Source organism: Alexandromys fortis, unplaced genomic scaffold (genome assembly GCF_014885135.2).
Source record: "Alexandromys fortis isolate MF-2015 unplaced genomic scaffold, M_Fortis_MF-2015_v1.1 scaffold_42, whole genome shotgun sequence".
NCBI classification, from domain to species: domain Eukaryota; kingdom Metazoa; phylum Chordata; class Mammalia; order Rodentia; family Cricetidae; genus Alexandromys; species Alexandromys fortis.
Genome location: NW_026067934.1, coordinates 823,659 through 839,290, shown reverse-complemented (window position 1 = coordinate 839,290; position 15,632 = coordinate 823,659). Strand labels below are relative to the sequence as shown.

The 15,632-nt window shown below is 45.1% G+C and overlaps 1 protein-coding gene and 1 long non-coding RNA gene across 4 annotated transcripts in view; both read right to left on the bottom strand.

Moving 5' to 3' along the window:
* Positions 1 to 35: 35 nt before the first annotated feature.
* Akap8l (A-kinase anchoring protein 8 like) overlaps positions 36 to 15,632 on the bottom strand; it is a 34,444-nt gene continuing 18,847 nt past the window's right edge. For 2 of the 3 annotated variants that reach the window (XM_050145965.1, XM_050145966.1), the window contains 5 exons: positions 14,220 to 14,361; positions 14,028 to 14,133; positions 13,696 to 13,826; positions 530 to 625; positions 36 to 418 (listed from right to left, as the gene is read on the bottom strand). In XM_050145965.1, the coding sequence (XP_050001922.1) occupies positions 122 to 418; positions 530 to 625; positions 13,696 to 13,826; positions 14,028 to 14,133; positions 14,220 to 14,361 (772 nt within the window). In that variant the 3' untranslated portion in view covers positions 36 to 121. Of the gene's footprint in view, positions 419 to 516; positions 626 to 13,695; positions 13,827 to 14,027; positions 14,134 to 14,219; positions 14,362 to 15,632 lie in introns of all 3 variants that reach the window. The other variant, XM_050145967.1, reaches the window with a different exon arrangement.
* On the bottom strand, positions 3,698 to 13,689 carry LOC126503997 (uncharacterized). Its single transcript, XR_007592466.1, has 2 exons — positions 5,301 to 13,689; positions 3,698 to 3,753 (listed from the first exon to the last, which is right to left on the bottom strand). It is a non-coding gene; the product is annotated as an uncharacterized lncRNA (long non-coding RNA).

Genomic DNA, 15,632 nt, shown 5'->3' with positions numbered 1-15,632 from the left:
CTTCCCAGGGCCCGCCCTCGCTACTCAGGAACAACACAAATGAAGACTTGGGGTGGGAAAGCACTTTATTGGGCTGGGCTTCCAGCCTCGGCCATGCGAGCCCTGCCGCTCTCGGTATGGGCTATGGAGCACCCCCACCGCCCTCCTCGTCGTCTTCCACGTCGAGACCCGGGATCCCTCGGATCTGGCACTGAAGGGCCCCGCCCAGCAGGGGTACGGCGCCCTCCTCCTCTTCTGGAGGCGGCGGAGGTGGCGGTGTTGCAGTCTCTGGGGCAGGCTCCAGGGGCACTGGGGGCTGTGCTGGCACGCTCTCTGAGAGCCCTGTCGCTTCACCTGGTGCCCCCTCATCCAGAGCGCCACTGTCCACCTCTTCTTGCTCCTTCTCCTCCTCTGGGCTGTCGGTGAAAGGATTCTCACCCTGTAGAGATTGATGGAGAGTTTAAAAGGAGGAAAGATTCACAGGGACAGTATGGGGACCAGGCTCACGAAGAGGTCAGGGCTGAACAGCGCCTTTACCTTTTAGCCTCACCTTCAGATAGCGCTCCAGCTTCTTGCTAATGAGCTTGTTGTTAAGAATACTGCGGGCCACCATGAGAGAGGACTTCTTGGACTGTTCCATCATGAGCTATGGGTGGGGCAAACAGAGCTGGTGAGGCTGCTCTGGAAGCCCAGCAAACCCAGTTGAGGCAGTAACTAGACCTAGTGTCTGTAAATTCACATTGGACATAATTGTCCGGTCACTCTACAAGCTTGGAAGGAACTAGGGGACTGATCTGATCTTAGTGCAGTGCTCCATTCATCCATACCATATTTACTGTATGTGAAATGTGATTCGCTTACATAGCAACTATTGTAACTGCCAGGCCTAGTGGCACAAGCTGTAATTCCAGCTACCCAAAGATGCCCTTGGTAAAAGCACTGGCTACTCTTTCAAAGACAGGTTCATTTTCCAGTTCTAGGGGATCTAATGCCCTCTTCTGGCCACCATAGGCAACCAGGCACTTGCATGGTGAGCATTTATATATGCAGACAAAACACACAAAATAATAAAAAGTTAAAAAAGGTGGAGGGAGCTGGTGTGAGGGCCAGCCATGACAATCTAAGTCTTTACTTCCTCCAACCATTATCACCTGGGACTCTGGCCATCCATGAATTTCAATAGAGGCTGGAGTCTCAATAGTTTTTATGAAGCCGGGCTGCAGGAGAAACCACAAGCTGAGATCACCCGACCCCCACCCAACAGACCATTCAAAGGAAATTTCTGGCATCCTAAGCACCTGCCAGAGCACAGTCACCAGGAAACCCTAGACGAAAGTCAGCCAATAAGGGGCTTTAAAACCTCAGAAACTCCTCACCCCCACCTTTACTACTATAAAATCCTATTCTAATTGAGCTCGGGGCTCTCCAATTATTCCAATATGTTGAATATGTGGGGAGACCGAGTTTGCAAACTCGATTAAAATAAAGGTTTTTTGTTTTTATATATGGGACTCTTGGTTTCCTTGGCTTGTCGGGGATTGTGGATTTGGGCATAACACTGGAAGTAATAGTCAAGTGACAGACTGCTTACTTAGTATTCCTGCAACCCTAGGTTCAGTTCCCAGATACATACACACATAATACAGGTGTAATAAAACCTCTTAAAAGTAAAATGTAAAAACCGTAATAAAGGGGCTGGCAAGATGGCTCAGTGGGTAGAGGCATATGTTACCAAGCCTGACAATATGAACCAGTCCCTCAAGTTATCCTTTGATTTACAAACACACACACACACAGACACAAAACAAGGAGCAAATTTTCCTAGCACACTAGGAGGTGGGTTTTTTTGTTTGCTTGTTTGTTTTTTTTTTGTTTCCCTCCTCCCCCCCAGACAGGGTTTCTCTGTGAAATGGCCTTGGCTGTCCTGGAACTCACTCTGTAGACCAGGCTGGCCTCAAACTCATTGAGATCCTCCTACCTCTGCCTCCAAATTCTGGGATTAAAGGCGTGCACCACCACACTCAAAGAGACTGTCTATAAAGAGAGTATAAGGTGGGTGATGGTGGCACGTGCCTTTAATCCCAGCACTTGGGAGGCAGAGGTGGGCAGATCTTTGTAAATTCAAGGACAGCCAGGACTGTTTCACAGGGAAACCCTGTCTCGGAAAAACAAACAAAATAAACAACAACAACAACAAAAAGTATAAAAACAAATACAATCAGCCCCATCAGTGCACACCTGTAAGCCCAACACTCGAGGCAGCAAGGAGGACTACTCCAAGTTCAAGGCCAGCCTGACTATATAGGTCAGTTCAGGACAGCTTGGGCAACACGAGACTCTTCTTGCTAGGCTGTGGTGGTGTACACCTTTAATTGCAGCACCTTTAATGGAAGGCAGACGCAGGTGGATTTCTTTGAGTTTGAGGCCAGCCTGATCTACAAGAGCTAGTTCCAGGACAGCTAGGGCTACACAGCAAAACTATCTTGAAACAAAACAAAACAAAACAAAACAAAAATCAAAGGCAGGCGGATCTCTGTGAGTTCGAGACCAGCCTGGTCTACAGAGCTAGTTCCAGGACAGGCTCCAAAGCCACAGAGAAACCCTGTCTCGAAAAACCAAAAAAAAAAAAAAAAAAAAATCAAAAATCAAAAAACAAAACAAAACACACACACACACACACACACACACACACAAAACCATGACTGCCTCAAAAAACACCAAAACAAACTAGGACTACCAGTAGAAACTGTATTAAAAGTTGAGCACTTGGGAGGCAGAGGCAGGCGGATCTCTGTGAGTTCGAGACCAGCCTGGTCTACAAGAGCTAGTTCCAGGACAGGATCCAAAACCACAGAGAAACCCTGTCTCGAAAAAAAAATAAAATAAAAGTTGAGCATCCTTTTACTCCACAGGATTCAGACATAAAGAAACAAAGACACTGCTCTACTGGTGGATCAGTTTGTTTCAGACTCTGGAAAGCTGTTTGACAGAAAACACCAGAAGTACAAATTTACTATCCCTAATAGAGTAATTCCTATCCCTAAATTTAAGAATTAGAAATATGCACCTTTACTAAATGTAGGGGTAAAGAACTGGAGGCATTTATGTTCTTTGGAGGAGAAGTGGGCAAGCTATTCTACCTAAAATAATACCCTACAGCTCCACCTATCAGGCCCTGCTAGAAGGTGTTAAGTCTGGGCCTTTTGTTTTTATTGAAACAAGGTCTCTTTCCTTTCCGTTGTTTTTTGTTTGTTTTGTTTTTGAGACAAGGTTTCTCCGTGTTTTCCTGGAACTCACTTTGTAGGCCTTGAACTCCAAGATCCACCTCCCCAGTGCTGGGATTAAAGGTGTGTGCCACTACCGCTCAGCAAGAAAGACTTGGTCTTGCTGTGGTAGTTTATTGTGTTTTGGGGGGCTTGTTTGGTTGCTTTGGAATTATTATTATTTTTTAGTTTTTAGTTTTTCGAGACAGGGTTTTTCTGTAGCTTTGGAGCCTGTCCTGGCACTAGCTCTTGTAGACCAGGCTGGCCTCAAACTCACAGAAATCCGCCTGCCTCTGCCTCCTGAGTGCTAGGATTAAAGGCGTGCGCCACCACCGCCCCGCTGGAATTATTTTTTGTAGGCAAGACTGGCCTGAGCTCACTGTGTAGTTTGGTTTCTCAAACTTGTAGTAATTTTCCTGCCTCAGCCTCAGGTGGGAAAATTTGGATATGCCTAGTTTTTTTTTTTAATTTTTTATTTATTATGTATACAGCATTCTGCCTGCATGTATACCTGCAGGCCAGAAGAGGGCACCAGATCTCATTATAGATGGTTGTGAACTGCTGGGTTGTTGCTGGGCATTGAACTCAGGACCCAAAGAAAAGCAGCCAGTGCTCTTAACTGCTGAGCCCTCTTTCCAGCTCTGAATATGCCTAGTTTATAAACTGGCTCTGAATTTATATCCTCTTGGCCTTCTGAATGTTGGAATTGCAGATGCGCTATCACATCTGAGTCACAGGTCTGGAGGACACATCAACATGCTGGGCCATTTCTTCAGAGGCGGGAGTGCAAACATGATAGTCAAAGAAAGAATGAAAGGGTTTTCTGTTTCCTTCATGTGTGTACCAGGGCTCAAACCGGGCTGTCAGGCTAGGCAACAACCGTTACCCATTGAGCTACCTCCTTAGTCCTCTTTATATATTTTATCTACTAACAGACTGAGTGTGCAAGTAACAGGTTAAGGTCCTTTCTTCCCCCATCTATGTGTCCAGCAGCTGTTTCCAGGTTTTGGTTATAATGACCAAACATGAGAAATATTTAAAATACTGTACAACTTATATACTTTCAGGTTGGTGCTTTTAATTCTAACCAGATGAGTAATACCAAGTGATAGTGCCTGATTATCTAGTGTCTCCTTCAGCCTCTAGTCCAACAGTGACTCACACATATCTGCACTAGCCTTAAAACAACCGACTGTACAGCACTCAGGAAAAAAATAGAGCCTGACCTGGTCAGTGGGATGCATCTGTAGGACCAGCTACTGCAGAAGCAGAGGCAGAAAGATTATCTGAGCCCAAAGATTCAAGGCCAGATCAGGTAAAACAGTCTCCTCTTACCTGCCTCTTCTCGGCATTGCTGTTCTGTCTTTGCTATCAGATAAAAAGGATCTTTGCTTTTCTGCCGCCCTGGCCTCCAGCAACCAACCCTGAGTGCTCTGATGTGCACACTGAAATAACTGTCCAGAGTTTCTGTAAGGTCAACTCCCTTAGCTTCCAGAGTGCTTGGCCTGCTCAGGAAGATTTATTGGAACAGTCAAGGCAAACACACGATCTAATTTTCTCTCTGATATCCTGATCTTTTATTTTTCACATTTAAAGTCTCTAGAATTCAGTACATGCTATGAAGCAGGGATACAACTTTCTTTTCCACAAGTTTATAAAATGCATTAGCATTTTCCTACTAAACTGAAATATAGGTCTATAATCCTATTTCCATCCCCCCCCCCCCCCAAGATAAGGTTTCTCTGTGTAGCCCTGGCTGTTCTGGAACTTGCTTTGTAGACCAGGCTGGCTCTAACTGAGAGATCTTCCTGCCTCTGCCTCCAAGTACTGGCATTAAAGGTATGTACCACCACAGCCCAGCAATTCTATTTTTTTTATAAATTTAAAATCCAGGGCTGGGGCTGGAGAGATGGCTCAGAGGTTAAGAGCTATTGCCTGCTCTTCCAAAGGTCCTGAGTTCAATTCCCAGCAACCACTTGGTGGTTCACAACCATCTGTAATGGCATCTGGTGCCCTCTTCTGGCCTGCAGGCATACACACAGACAGAGTATTGTATACATAATAAATAAATAAATATAAAATCCAGGGCTGGGGATGTAACTTGGTGAAACAATGGCACAGCAAATGTAAAGCCCTGGACTCAATCTCAGCACACGTGCACACACAACACACCCACACACCCTCACCTCTCCATAAGGGGTCTAGAGAACAAGCAGACCCTCACACCTCCAAAAAGGCTTTAGAGAAACAAGCATCCACCCCACCCCCGTAACTGCTCTAGAGAAACAAGTAACCCATGTCTCCATGAGGACTTTAGTGAGATAAGCTCCCACCCCACCTCCATAAGGGCTCTAGAGAACACGCTTTCTTTTCAGAAATTTGACAGCTCAACATAGGTCTTTATTCCACTTTACTTATCCTTGACAAATTATTCACTATTTAACTATAAGGTTCTTTCTCAGATCCAGACAGAGGTCAGTATAATAACAGATTAGCTTTCTAAAACTCCAAGAGATTCACCAGAATCTCCTAATCCTATCTGCTGCAATAACATTGAGTTAAACAAATGCTGAATTTTGAGACACACAGTTGTGAGACTGTCTAGTCGTTAATTACTGGCCCATTTCAACTTTTTAAATATTGAATTGTATTGGCTTTGCAGTGAGTTTTAATCTGCTTAGCAAGTCTCTGAACTCAAAACTGCCTTTTGTCTAGTATTTCTGGCCACTGTTAAACATGCCTTTTTTATATCTTAAATCCCATCCCCTTACCACATTCCACTAAACTTAAGACCACTTTGTTATAATCACTCAGCTTCTCTAAGAATGTTACCCCTGGGCTAGTAAGATGGCTTCAATGGGTGAAGAACAGCCTGCCAAAACTAGGGTCTCAAGTTTTGTCCCTGAGACCCACAGGATAGAGAGAGAAAATCTAATTCCCAAAAAAGAAAGCTGTCCAAGACTTCTACATATATGTAGAACTAGTGCACATGCATGCCACCACACACAAACAATAACTGTAATTTTAAAAAAGATTGCTGCTACAGTGTGTACACTTTCCCTTCCAGTATTTTATTCCAAGAATGTTGCTAGAGTCTTACCGAGTCATCCTTTGCAGTCACAGATCTCAGGCTAATCTCTCTCTCACTCTCTTTCTCTCTCCCCCTTCTCCTCCCCCTGGGTGCTGAGAGCAAAGGCATGTGCTAACACTGCCTGATGGCTAATTATAGTTTACTATGTGTTTAAATTACTACTAGGTTGATACTTATATTTTCTTTTTATACCTTCCCATCTTTAAAAGTAAGCTAATTTATAGTTTCATCTTGGTATTATCTTTATTTGATTTTTGGAATTAAAGTTAAAACAGTTTCACAAGAGGATGTTACAGTGATATGTCCATGGTTTCCTCCCTTGAAGGATAACATCAAATTCTCACCATAAGAATGAAAAAGACCCGGGCCGGGCAGTGGTGGCGCACGCCTGTAATCCCAGCACTTGGGAAAGGCATTGAGACTTGACGGCCAGCCTAGGCTACATAGTGAGATGCAAACTCAATGAAAACAAAATAAACACACAAAAACCAGAAAGCAGTTGCTGGGGAGATGGCTCAGTCAAGCACTTGCTATGCAAATACGAGGATCTGAGTTCAACCCTCGGATACCATATAAAAAAGCGGATGTCGTGGCATGGGTTTGCACTCCTAATATAGCTAAGTGGAGACAAACTAGTCCCTGGGGTTTGCTGGCGTCTAATTAGGCCAGTTTAGAGACTGTCAAAAGCAGAAAGAAAGGAAAGAAGGCAGGCAGACAGAAAGGGGTTCGCAGTGACTAAGGAATGACATCCTACAGCTGTCATCTAGCCTCCAGAGCATACTGAATGTATGTGCAAGCATATATTGTCCAAACCTACACAACCCTCCCAAACACTAACACACACGCACAGTAACAGCCTAAAAGGTTACTTAGAGCAGACAGACATCTAGAACAGCAGGCTGAGGGCTCTGTGGATTCCAAGCTCTAATGAAACTGATGAAAACTTGAAAATAAGACCTACCATTTTAAGTTTCTGGAAATGTTCCAAAGGACAAACAGTAGATGAAGAAATGCTTAATGAAAAAAATATTTTGACCCGTGGCAGCAACAACTAACTGCATTTCTCTTTCTGTCCCTGCTACTTGTTGCAGAGGCTCAATTCTTGATAAAGAGATAACAGCTTAGTTGCTGTCAAGAGTCAAGGTTTGCCTTAGAGCACAGCATGCTAAGACTATAAGGATCCGCATATCCTTGGTTTGTTCATAAAGGAAGGGCCCAGGCTGAGAGAGAAGCTAAGAGACAGGCTAGAGCCAGTTCACGTTCCCTCATCTCTTTCTAAAAGCTGAGAAGTAACACAAAGAGAAGTGCTTCTTTGCCTTCATTCTTCAAGCCTTGGCTCAAACTCTGCCTTGGGAGAGCCCCTTAGAGACCACCCTTCTCAGTATCTCCCAAAGGAATGAACCTCATCACCAAGAATGACATTCAAGATGAAGGGCTCTTTTTTTTTTTTTTTAAATATTTATTTATTTATTATGTATACAATATTCTGTCTGTGTGTATGCCTGCAGGCCAGAAGAGGGCACCAGACCCCATTATAGATGGTTGTGAGCCACCATGTGGTTGCTGGGAATGGAACTCAGGACCTCTGGAAGAGCAGGCAATGCTCTTAACCTCTGAGCCATCTCTCCAGCCCCAAGGGCTCTTTCAAACCAATGGAGAATGTAGAAGGCGCCTGGAAGATCCAAGACGAACTAGAGATTGTGCTACAAAAAACCAGCATAAGAGCTAAGAACAGCCTTCCTGGATTGAGAATAAATTTCAAACAATAATTTCAAAAACTAACCCTGTAAAAAGTCCCAACTGGGGTAAATGGGAGCTAGGACTGAACTCAGGGTGTCAATGCATGCTAGAGAGACATTCTACCATTGAGCCATACCTCAAAGTTAATGTTCAAATTAGAGAGCAAGTTAAATTCCAGGGAGCAGCTAAAAACAAAAGAACAACCAGCCAGAAATTAATGTAGTTCATTAGCTGGTGTGACTAAGAAAGAGACAGGTGATTCATAGTCATTTCGGGGTAGCAGTGATATGTCCATGGTTTCCTCCCTTGAAGGATAACATCAAATTCTCATCATAAGAATGAAAAAGACCCGGGCTGGGCGGTGGTGGAACACGCCTTTAATCCCAGCACTCAGGAGGCAGAGGCAGGCGGATCTCTGTGAGTTCGAGACCAGCCTGGTCTACAAGAGCTAGTTCCAGGACAGGCTCCAAAACCACAGAGAAACCCTGTCTCGAAAAACCAAAAAAAAAAAAAAAAAAAAAAAAGACCTCATTAGCAAATACCTCACTAAAGAATTTGGCTTGTCCTGGGAATGTAATTTCATAGTGCAGTGGTTGTCTAGAATGTACAAGGCTGGGAGTCTAACTCCAACACCCATATAAAGGAAAAAAAAAAAACCAAAACAGAATGTGGCTAATCATTAAACACACAGACAAGCAAAGATTAACAAGATGCTACAATGTGGAGGGTGAGAGGTCAGTCACAATGTGGTTTCTAAGACATCTAAATTATAAGATATTCAAAGGAAACTGATCCATATTTAAAACAACAAAAAGCCTCTAACAGCAAACAGGAAGCAATCCATGAAACAGTGACTGGATGTCAGGTTTTTTTTTTTTTTTCATACAGGGTTTCTCTGCATAGCCTTGGCCGTCCTGGGACTCGTTCAGTGGACAAGGTTGGCTCTGAACTCCGAGACTGGCCTGCCTCTGCCTCTTGAGTGCTGGGATTAAAGTCCTGTGCTGCCGCCAACATCACTACCACCACCACTGCCAGCACCACCACCCACAACCATTGGCAGATGTAGTTTTTCTTACAGTGATTTCATACAAGTTTACCTTATGTAACTGAATAATTTGAGTACTCATTCATCAAAATAGGTGTCACCACAGCCTGGCAGTTTCATCATATTTCAAAGTGGCAACTAAAAATACATTTTTAAGCTGGGTATGGTGGCACATGCCTTTAACCCCAGTACTCAGGAGGCAGAGGCAGATGGATCTCAGAGTTCGAGGCCAGTCTGGTCTACAGAGTGAGTTCCAGGACAGCCAAGACTACACAGAGAAACTCTGTTCCAATACATACATACATACATACATTAATAACCAAAAAGAAAAAAAAACCTTGAAAACAACAAGAGAAAAATAAATCCTCACTTATAAGCTGATGTCTCACCATGCAGAAGAAACCCAAAGGCAGTAAGAATGCAATAGAAATGCTTTAAAAAACAACTGTCAACTTGTCCCTGGTCAGCCTGAAACTCACTATTTAGACCAAGCTGGTCTTGAACTCACAGAGAGATCTATCTGCCTCTGCCTCCTGAGCACTTGGATTAGGGGACTATGCCACCATACCAGGTATAAATCACACTTTGAGAAACTGTTGAAAGGAAATAATAAAAGCAAACAAACAACTCCCAAAGTAATCATCCAATAGAAGACAACACTGTAAGAGTAACACTCTGACAACCGCACCAAGAAGCAACAGAAAACAATATTGTAAAATAGGACTTCCCAAATTCATCTAAAACAACGTAAGTCTATCATACTACCAACTAGATTTTTTTCAGAGAAAATGACAAGTTAAACATAAAACTAAATAGCATACAATAACCAAATCAATCTTTTTTGGCTGGCTGTGACAGTGCATGCCTGTAATCCAAGTACTCAGGTGGCTAAAGCAAGAAGATTTTCAGTTCCAGGCCATCTGGGGGCAGCCTAGCGAGTTCCAGGCCAGCCTGACCTATACTGTGCGATCATGCCTCAAAATAAAACAGCTGAGGATGTAGCTCAGTGCTAAAATGCTTGCCTACACATACAAAGTTCTAGGTTTGTTCAATTCCAGGATGGCAAAACAGACAAGCAAGCAAGCAAGCAAGCAAGCAAGCAAGCAAGCAAGCAAGCAAGCAAGCAAGCAAAAACCATTTGTGAGGGGCTGGAGAGATGGCTGGGGGTTAAGAGCATGCATCGCTTTTCCAGAGGACCTGAGTGTGTTCCTAGTCTTCATATTAGATGGTTTTCAACCACCTGTAGCTCTAACTCCAGTGGATTTGATGCCCTCTTCTGACTTCAAGAGACAACTGCGCTCACGTGTGTACACATGCATGCACACACAGGTACACACTTAAAAATAACATTTAAATAATTTAAAAACAACAATAACATTAACAAATTTTTCTGTGAAGTAAAGACACATCAAGAAAGTGAAAAAACCAAAAGCTGGAAACAACTCAAATGCCTAAGAGCAGTGGTTCTCAATCTGTGAGTCATGATCCCTAGGAGGAGGGGTTGAATGACTTTCACAGGGGTCCCATATCAATATTTACATTTATAACAGTAGCAAAATTATTATGAAATAGCAACAAAAATAATTATTGTTGGGGTCACCACAAATATAAGAAACTGTATTAAAGGGTAACAGCATTAGGAAGGTTGAAAACCACTGCCTAAGAAGATGAGTGAATTTAAAAAACCAAAATAAGCAGGGCGATGGTGATGCACACCTTTAATCCCAACACTTGGGAGGCAGAGGCAGGCGGATCCCTGTGAGTTTGAGGCCAGCCTGGTCTAAGAGCTAGGGCAGTTACACAGAGAAACCCTGTTTTGGAAAACCAAACCAAGCCAAACCAAAACCCAATATATTTAGACAATGAATACATAGAATGAAATTGATACATGGTACAATGTAGAGATCCCTGAAAATGCCATGCTCACAGAGAAAGAAGCAATCACAGACCATGCATTATTTGAGTATCTATAAGTAATGTCAGAAATAGGCGAATAAACAGTAAACTGGAAACTTCCTAGAACCAGGGCTGAATGAAAAGTTAGGGGTAGGTAACAGCTAGTATGTTCTATAGCCGACTGTGGTGTGGTTATAGACCTCTGTGGTCTGTAGGATCTACCCAAAACCACTGAATTCTAATAAAAAAAAAAGTTGTGTCTATATATAGGGTGTGTACTAGTTAGTGTATGTGTGCTTGTGTTTTGATTCAGGATCCCTCACTGAACCTGAAGCTCATCAATTTATCTAGACTGGTTGATCAAACAGCTTTAGAAACCTACCTGTCTCTGTGACCCTGAGACCTGAGATGATTATAAGAAGCCAAGACTGGCTGTTTCCATGGTGTTACATAATGAGACTAGCTGTCCCAAAATTCTGCTACCATGGCTTCCCCACCATGGTGGACCGTACCCTTGAACTGTGAACCAATATAAACTTCACCCTCTTTTTTTAAATTAATTAATTAATTTTGTACACAGCATTTTGCCTGCATGTATGCCTGCAGGCCAGAAGAAGGCACCAGATCTCATCACAGATGGTTGAGAGACACCATGTGGTTGCTGGGAATTGAACTCAGGACCTCTGGAAGAGCAGCCAGTGCTCTTAACTGCTGAGCCATCTCTCCAGCCCTAAACTTCACCTTCTTTATGTTGCTTTAATGGTCAGGTATTTTGTCACCAAGCTGGCCTCGAACTCACAAGACATCTTCCTGCCTCTGCCTCCTGAGTGCTGGGATTAAAGGTGTGTGCCACCACTGCTCGGCTCTTTTCTTTCTTGAATAGAGCTTTACTCTGTAGCCCAGGCTGGCCTGGAGCTAACAACAACCCTTCTGTCCTGGCCTTCCATGTGCTGGGATTACAGGTGTGAGCCACCATCATATCTGGCTAGTTTGAAACTTTCAAACGTGTAGCATTTAAACTGCACTAAAATTACCTCACCTGTAATTTCATCAAAGGCAAAATTCTGACTTTATATTTTCTTAGTTATTGCTTAGTTATTTTAGTTATATTTGCTTAGTTATTGTTCCTACATTTTATTAGTACAATACACTCTACAACTTCTACAACCGTCTTTCCCTAATTGGACTCAAGGCCTGTTCAATAGGAGGGAACTCATGCCTGGGACTGGAAACCTAACCAGTTACCCAGAGCTAATGAAGTCATGGATCTTGGAGGAGAACCTACAACTACCACTTTACTAAACCAGCATAACCCTGAGATACATTCCAAATACTTCTCATTATCCCCACAGATAAGTGCAGTCTTCAATCACCATCAAGGATACTTCTCTTTGTAAAAGTCAGGGACCATTAGGGGAAAACCACAACCAATCAATATATGCAGACCTGTGGAGTCTAGTTCCAAAGGATACATTTACAACATAACTCTTGAGTCTGAGGCTCAGTAATCATTGAGGAAGAAGGGGTGAAAGATTGTATCTTCTAGAAATATCAGAAGCTACATACATGAAATCTCATAACACGACTGCCTAAATGTTACTTGAAAAGGACAGGATGAAACCATCAGACATGCTACTGTGGAATGGAAAACTCAAGAGGACTTATCCTAGACAGTCTTCCTCAGGGAAGAGTGCAACACTTGGTTATCCAATTTTAAATCAGTCCCGAAGACATAAGCATACAAATGACATGATGCAGGCTGAGAAGGTTGCACTTACCTAGTTAGGAAAAGACAAACAGACATGAACATGCTTGCGTGCAAGCGTGTGCGCACACACATATTCTCATATGTAACAACAATTAAAGAAAAAGGCCACGAATATCAGAGAAAGAAAAGTAGGAGAGGCACATGGAGGATTTGGAAGAAGAAAAGGAAAGGGGAAAATGATATAATTATAAGGTCAAAACACAAGAAAACAAAAACCACCAAAATGAACACACACCACATACTCTGGCCTCAGAAAAGCCTGGGAACACACTGGAAAACGAGCCACAATTCACTAACTTTCTTACTAAGGGTGCTTTTTCCCCTGCATCACATACCATGCACTTCTGTCTGCAATCAGTGCAGCACCACCATCTACTCAGTTCCTAGGAATGGGAATCATCCAGGGCTCCTGGTTCCTCCCACAGGCCAGTGTCCTGTTCCTGCATTGCCAGCATTTCTCTTCTTCATTCCCAAAGTCATTCTTATCTACATGGCCCCAGACCAGCTCCCTATATCCTTCATGGCAAATGTCTCTAGCTCATTATTTTTTTTAATTAATTAATTAAAGATTCCTGTCTCTTTCTCTAGCTCATTATTAACTTTAATACTTTTACTTGACTACTTGAACACTGCCAATGACAGAAGCAAGCCTCTGAAGCTAATTCCCTTCTCTCTTTAAGCCACATCAGTATTACTTGTTGGCCTCTGTTTTCTGAAACTAATTTAGCTACTGATCCTTGTGCATATGAAGGACACATATCCCAAGGTGCTCCTTAAAAGTTCAGTCCAATGTCACCTCTGTCAAAGAGGGCATGTATCTCCTTGACCTTCCATCTTGCCCCTGCTTCCCTCACAGTCTCATGGGCAAGCAGAGGCCACAACCCTATCAGAGGATACCTGGGCCCCAACTCACCCTGCGGTTCCGGTTATGATCCATAGTCTTAAGATGCTTTTGGATGATTCCAAACTGCATGGGGATGAAGAGGTCACAGGCTGCACAATGGGCTGCCTCCACCTTCTTTACAAAATGCTCCAGAGCAATTTCTGTAGTGGGGCAGAAGAAAGCAGTCATCACTGGTCTCAAGTGCCAAAGACATCGGACTAGCTTCTTAACTTTCCCTGCCACTTCCATCCAAGCCTGAGACTCAGTAAACAGAGGATCATGTCACTGCATTGAGAAGCAGAGAAGGGCAGGCTGGGGGCCTACCTGGTGGCAGCCGTCCTGCTGGGATAAAACCTCCTCACCTTGGGTCAGATCTTGGTCTCTGTAGATTTGCTGGATCAGACCATCAAGGTCCTCCACAGTTTTTCGGAGCTCTTCTGTCTTCTTGGTCTTGTTGGTGACATATTCCTATTGGAGACACAGATGTTTGGGCCAGGCCCAGGGGTTCCAGAGACTGGAGAAACCAGCAGCAGATGTGCTGCTCAGAAGCTCACCTGAAGGAAGTCAGCTGTCTGCTTGGGAAGCTTGGTGCCTACATATTTGAAGTGTTCCTTGTGGAATTTGCTGTCAAGGTGGCTACCCATCTCATCCTCATAGAAGGTCCGGTATTTGCAGAGAGAACACACAAACTGGATCCTGCCACAGGAGGGAAACAAGCAGCTGAGGCTATAAGGATCCTAGGGAGTGTTACTGCTATTTTACCCAACCCAGCTGGAGGCCTTGAAAACAGGCCTCGAACTGAAGTGCAGTCCCATCAGAGGGGTAGGCTGGGACTGACAGGGTCAGGAACAGAAGGGGACAGTCTGCAGGCTGCAGTTACAGCAACGTAGGGATTAGGGGAAGAACTCTTTCTTCCCACAGGCAGGAGGTTGAACCCGAGGCAGCTGCTGCTGCAAACAGGCAAAGTCGCTGGAAAGTTGTCGGAGGGCCTCTCTAGCAAGGCTGGGCAGGAGCTTGTGCATTTGGCCCAGCTGGGGACCAGAAGGAAGGATGCCCTGGCGAGAGCCAGGAGGCCCTGAGGTGCAGAGTGGAGTACGCAGTCTCGAGGCAGTGCCTGAAAAAGTGCTGCATCTTCCTTCTGGGGTCGGGGGGACTCAAAGGCCCAGCCCATCCTCTGCTCAGAATGCCTGGGGGTGGTGTCAGGAGGGATGGTAGGCAGCAGGCCTGGGCACCTGCTGCCTCATCTTCCTCTTCCAAGAAGAGACCAGTCTGAGCTGGAAGGAGGGTGCCCGCCTGGCCTGCCAGAGGGCAGCCTGGAATCACTGGGCGAGGTGCTCTGTCTGGGCCTCGTGTCCACAGCAGAAGCCTGGGGTCTAGGGCCTGGGCTGGAACAGGCCTCCGTGGCAAGGGGCGGAGGAGGCCAGCCGCCACCGAGGCCTCGGGGCGGGTCCCTACCTCTGCCGGACGTCCTTATCTGGGCCACGGGGTCAGCTTTGTCTGAAGAGCCCAGGGGCCGGGCGCCGGCGAGGCTGAGTGGAAGGTCCAGCAAGAGCAAGAGTCTGAGGCGGAGGAGGCAAGCGCCAGTGCGGGAGCCCTGAGGGCAGACAGACCCGACCAAGGGACGTGAAGGGCTCAGCCACAGACAGGCCCGGCCTGATAGGGCCGGTGGGCAGGGCCAACAGCAGACCCAGAGGCTGCCATAGCCCACAGGTGCTGTCATCTCTCCTGGGCACGGCGGCGGCCTCTTGGCAGCTAGCTGGGGTGGCACAGGCGCCTTGGACCTTGAGTCTCTGATGAGTTGGCCCCCTCCCTCAGGGGCATCGGGCCCCCTGCGCACCTCAGGGCTTGTGCGCTGAGTGACCTAGCGCTGGAACTTCTGGGTAATGGTGCTGAGCAGTGCCAGGTCTCAGGCCATAGATGGCAGCGGTCGCCAGGTGGCCACAGAGGGGCAGGGGACGAGTCAGGAC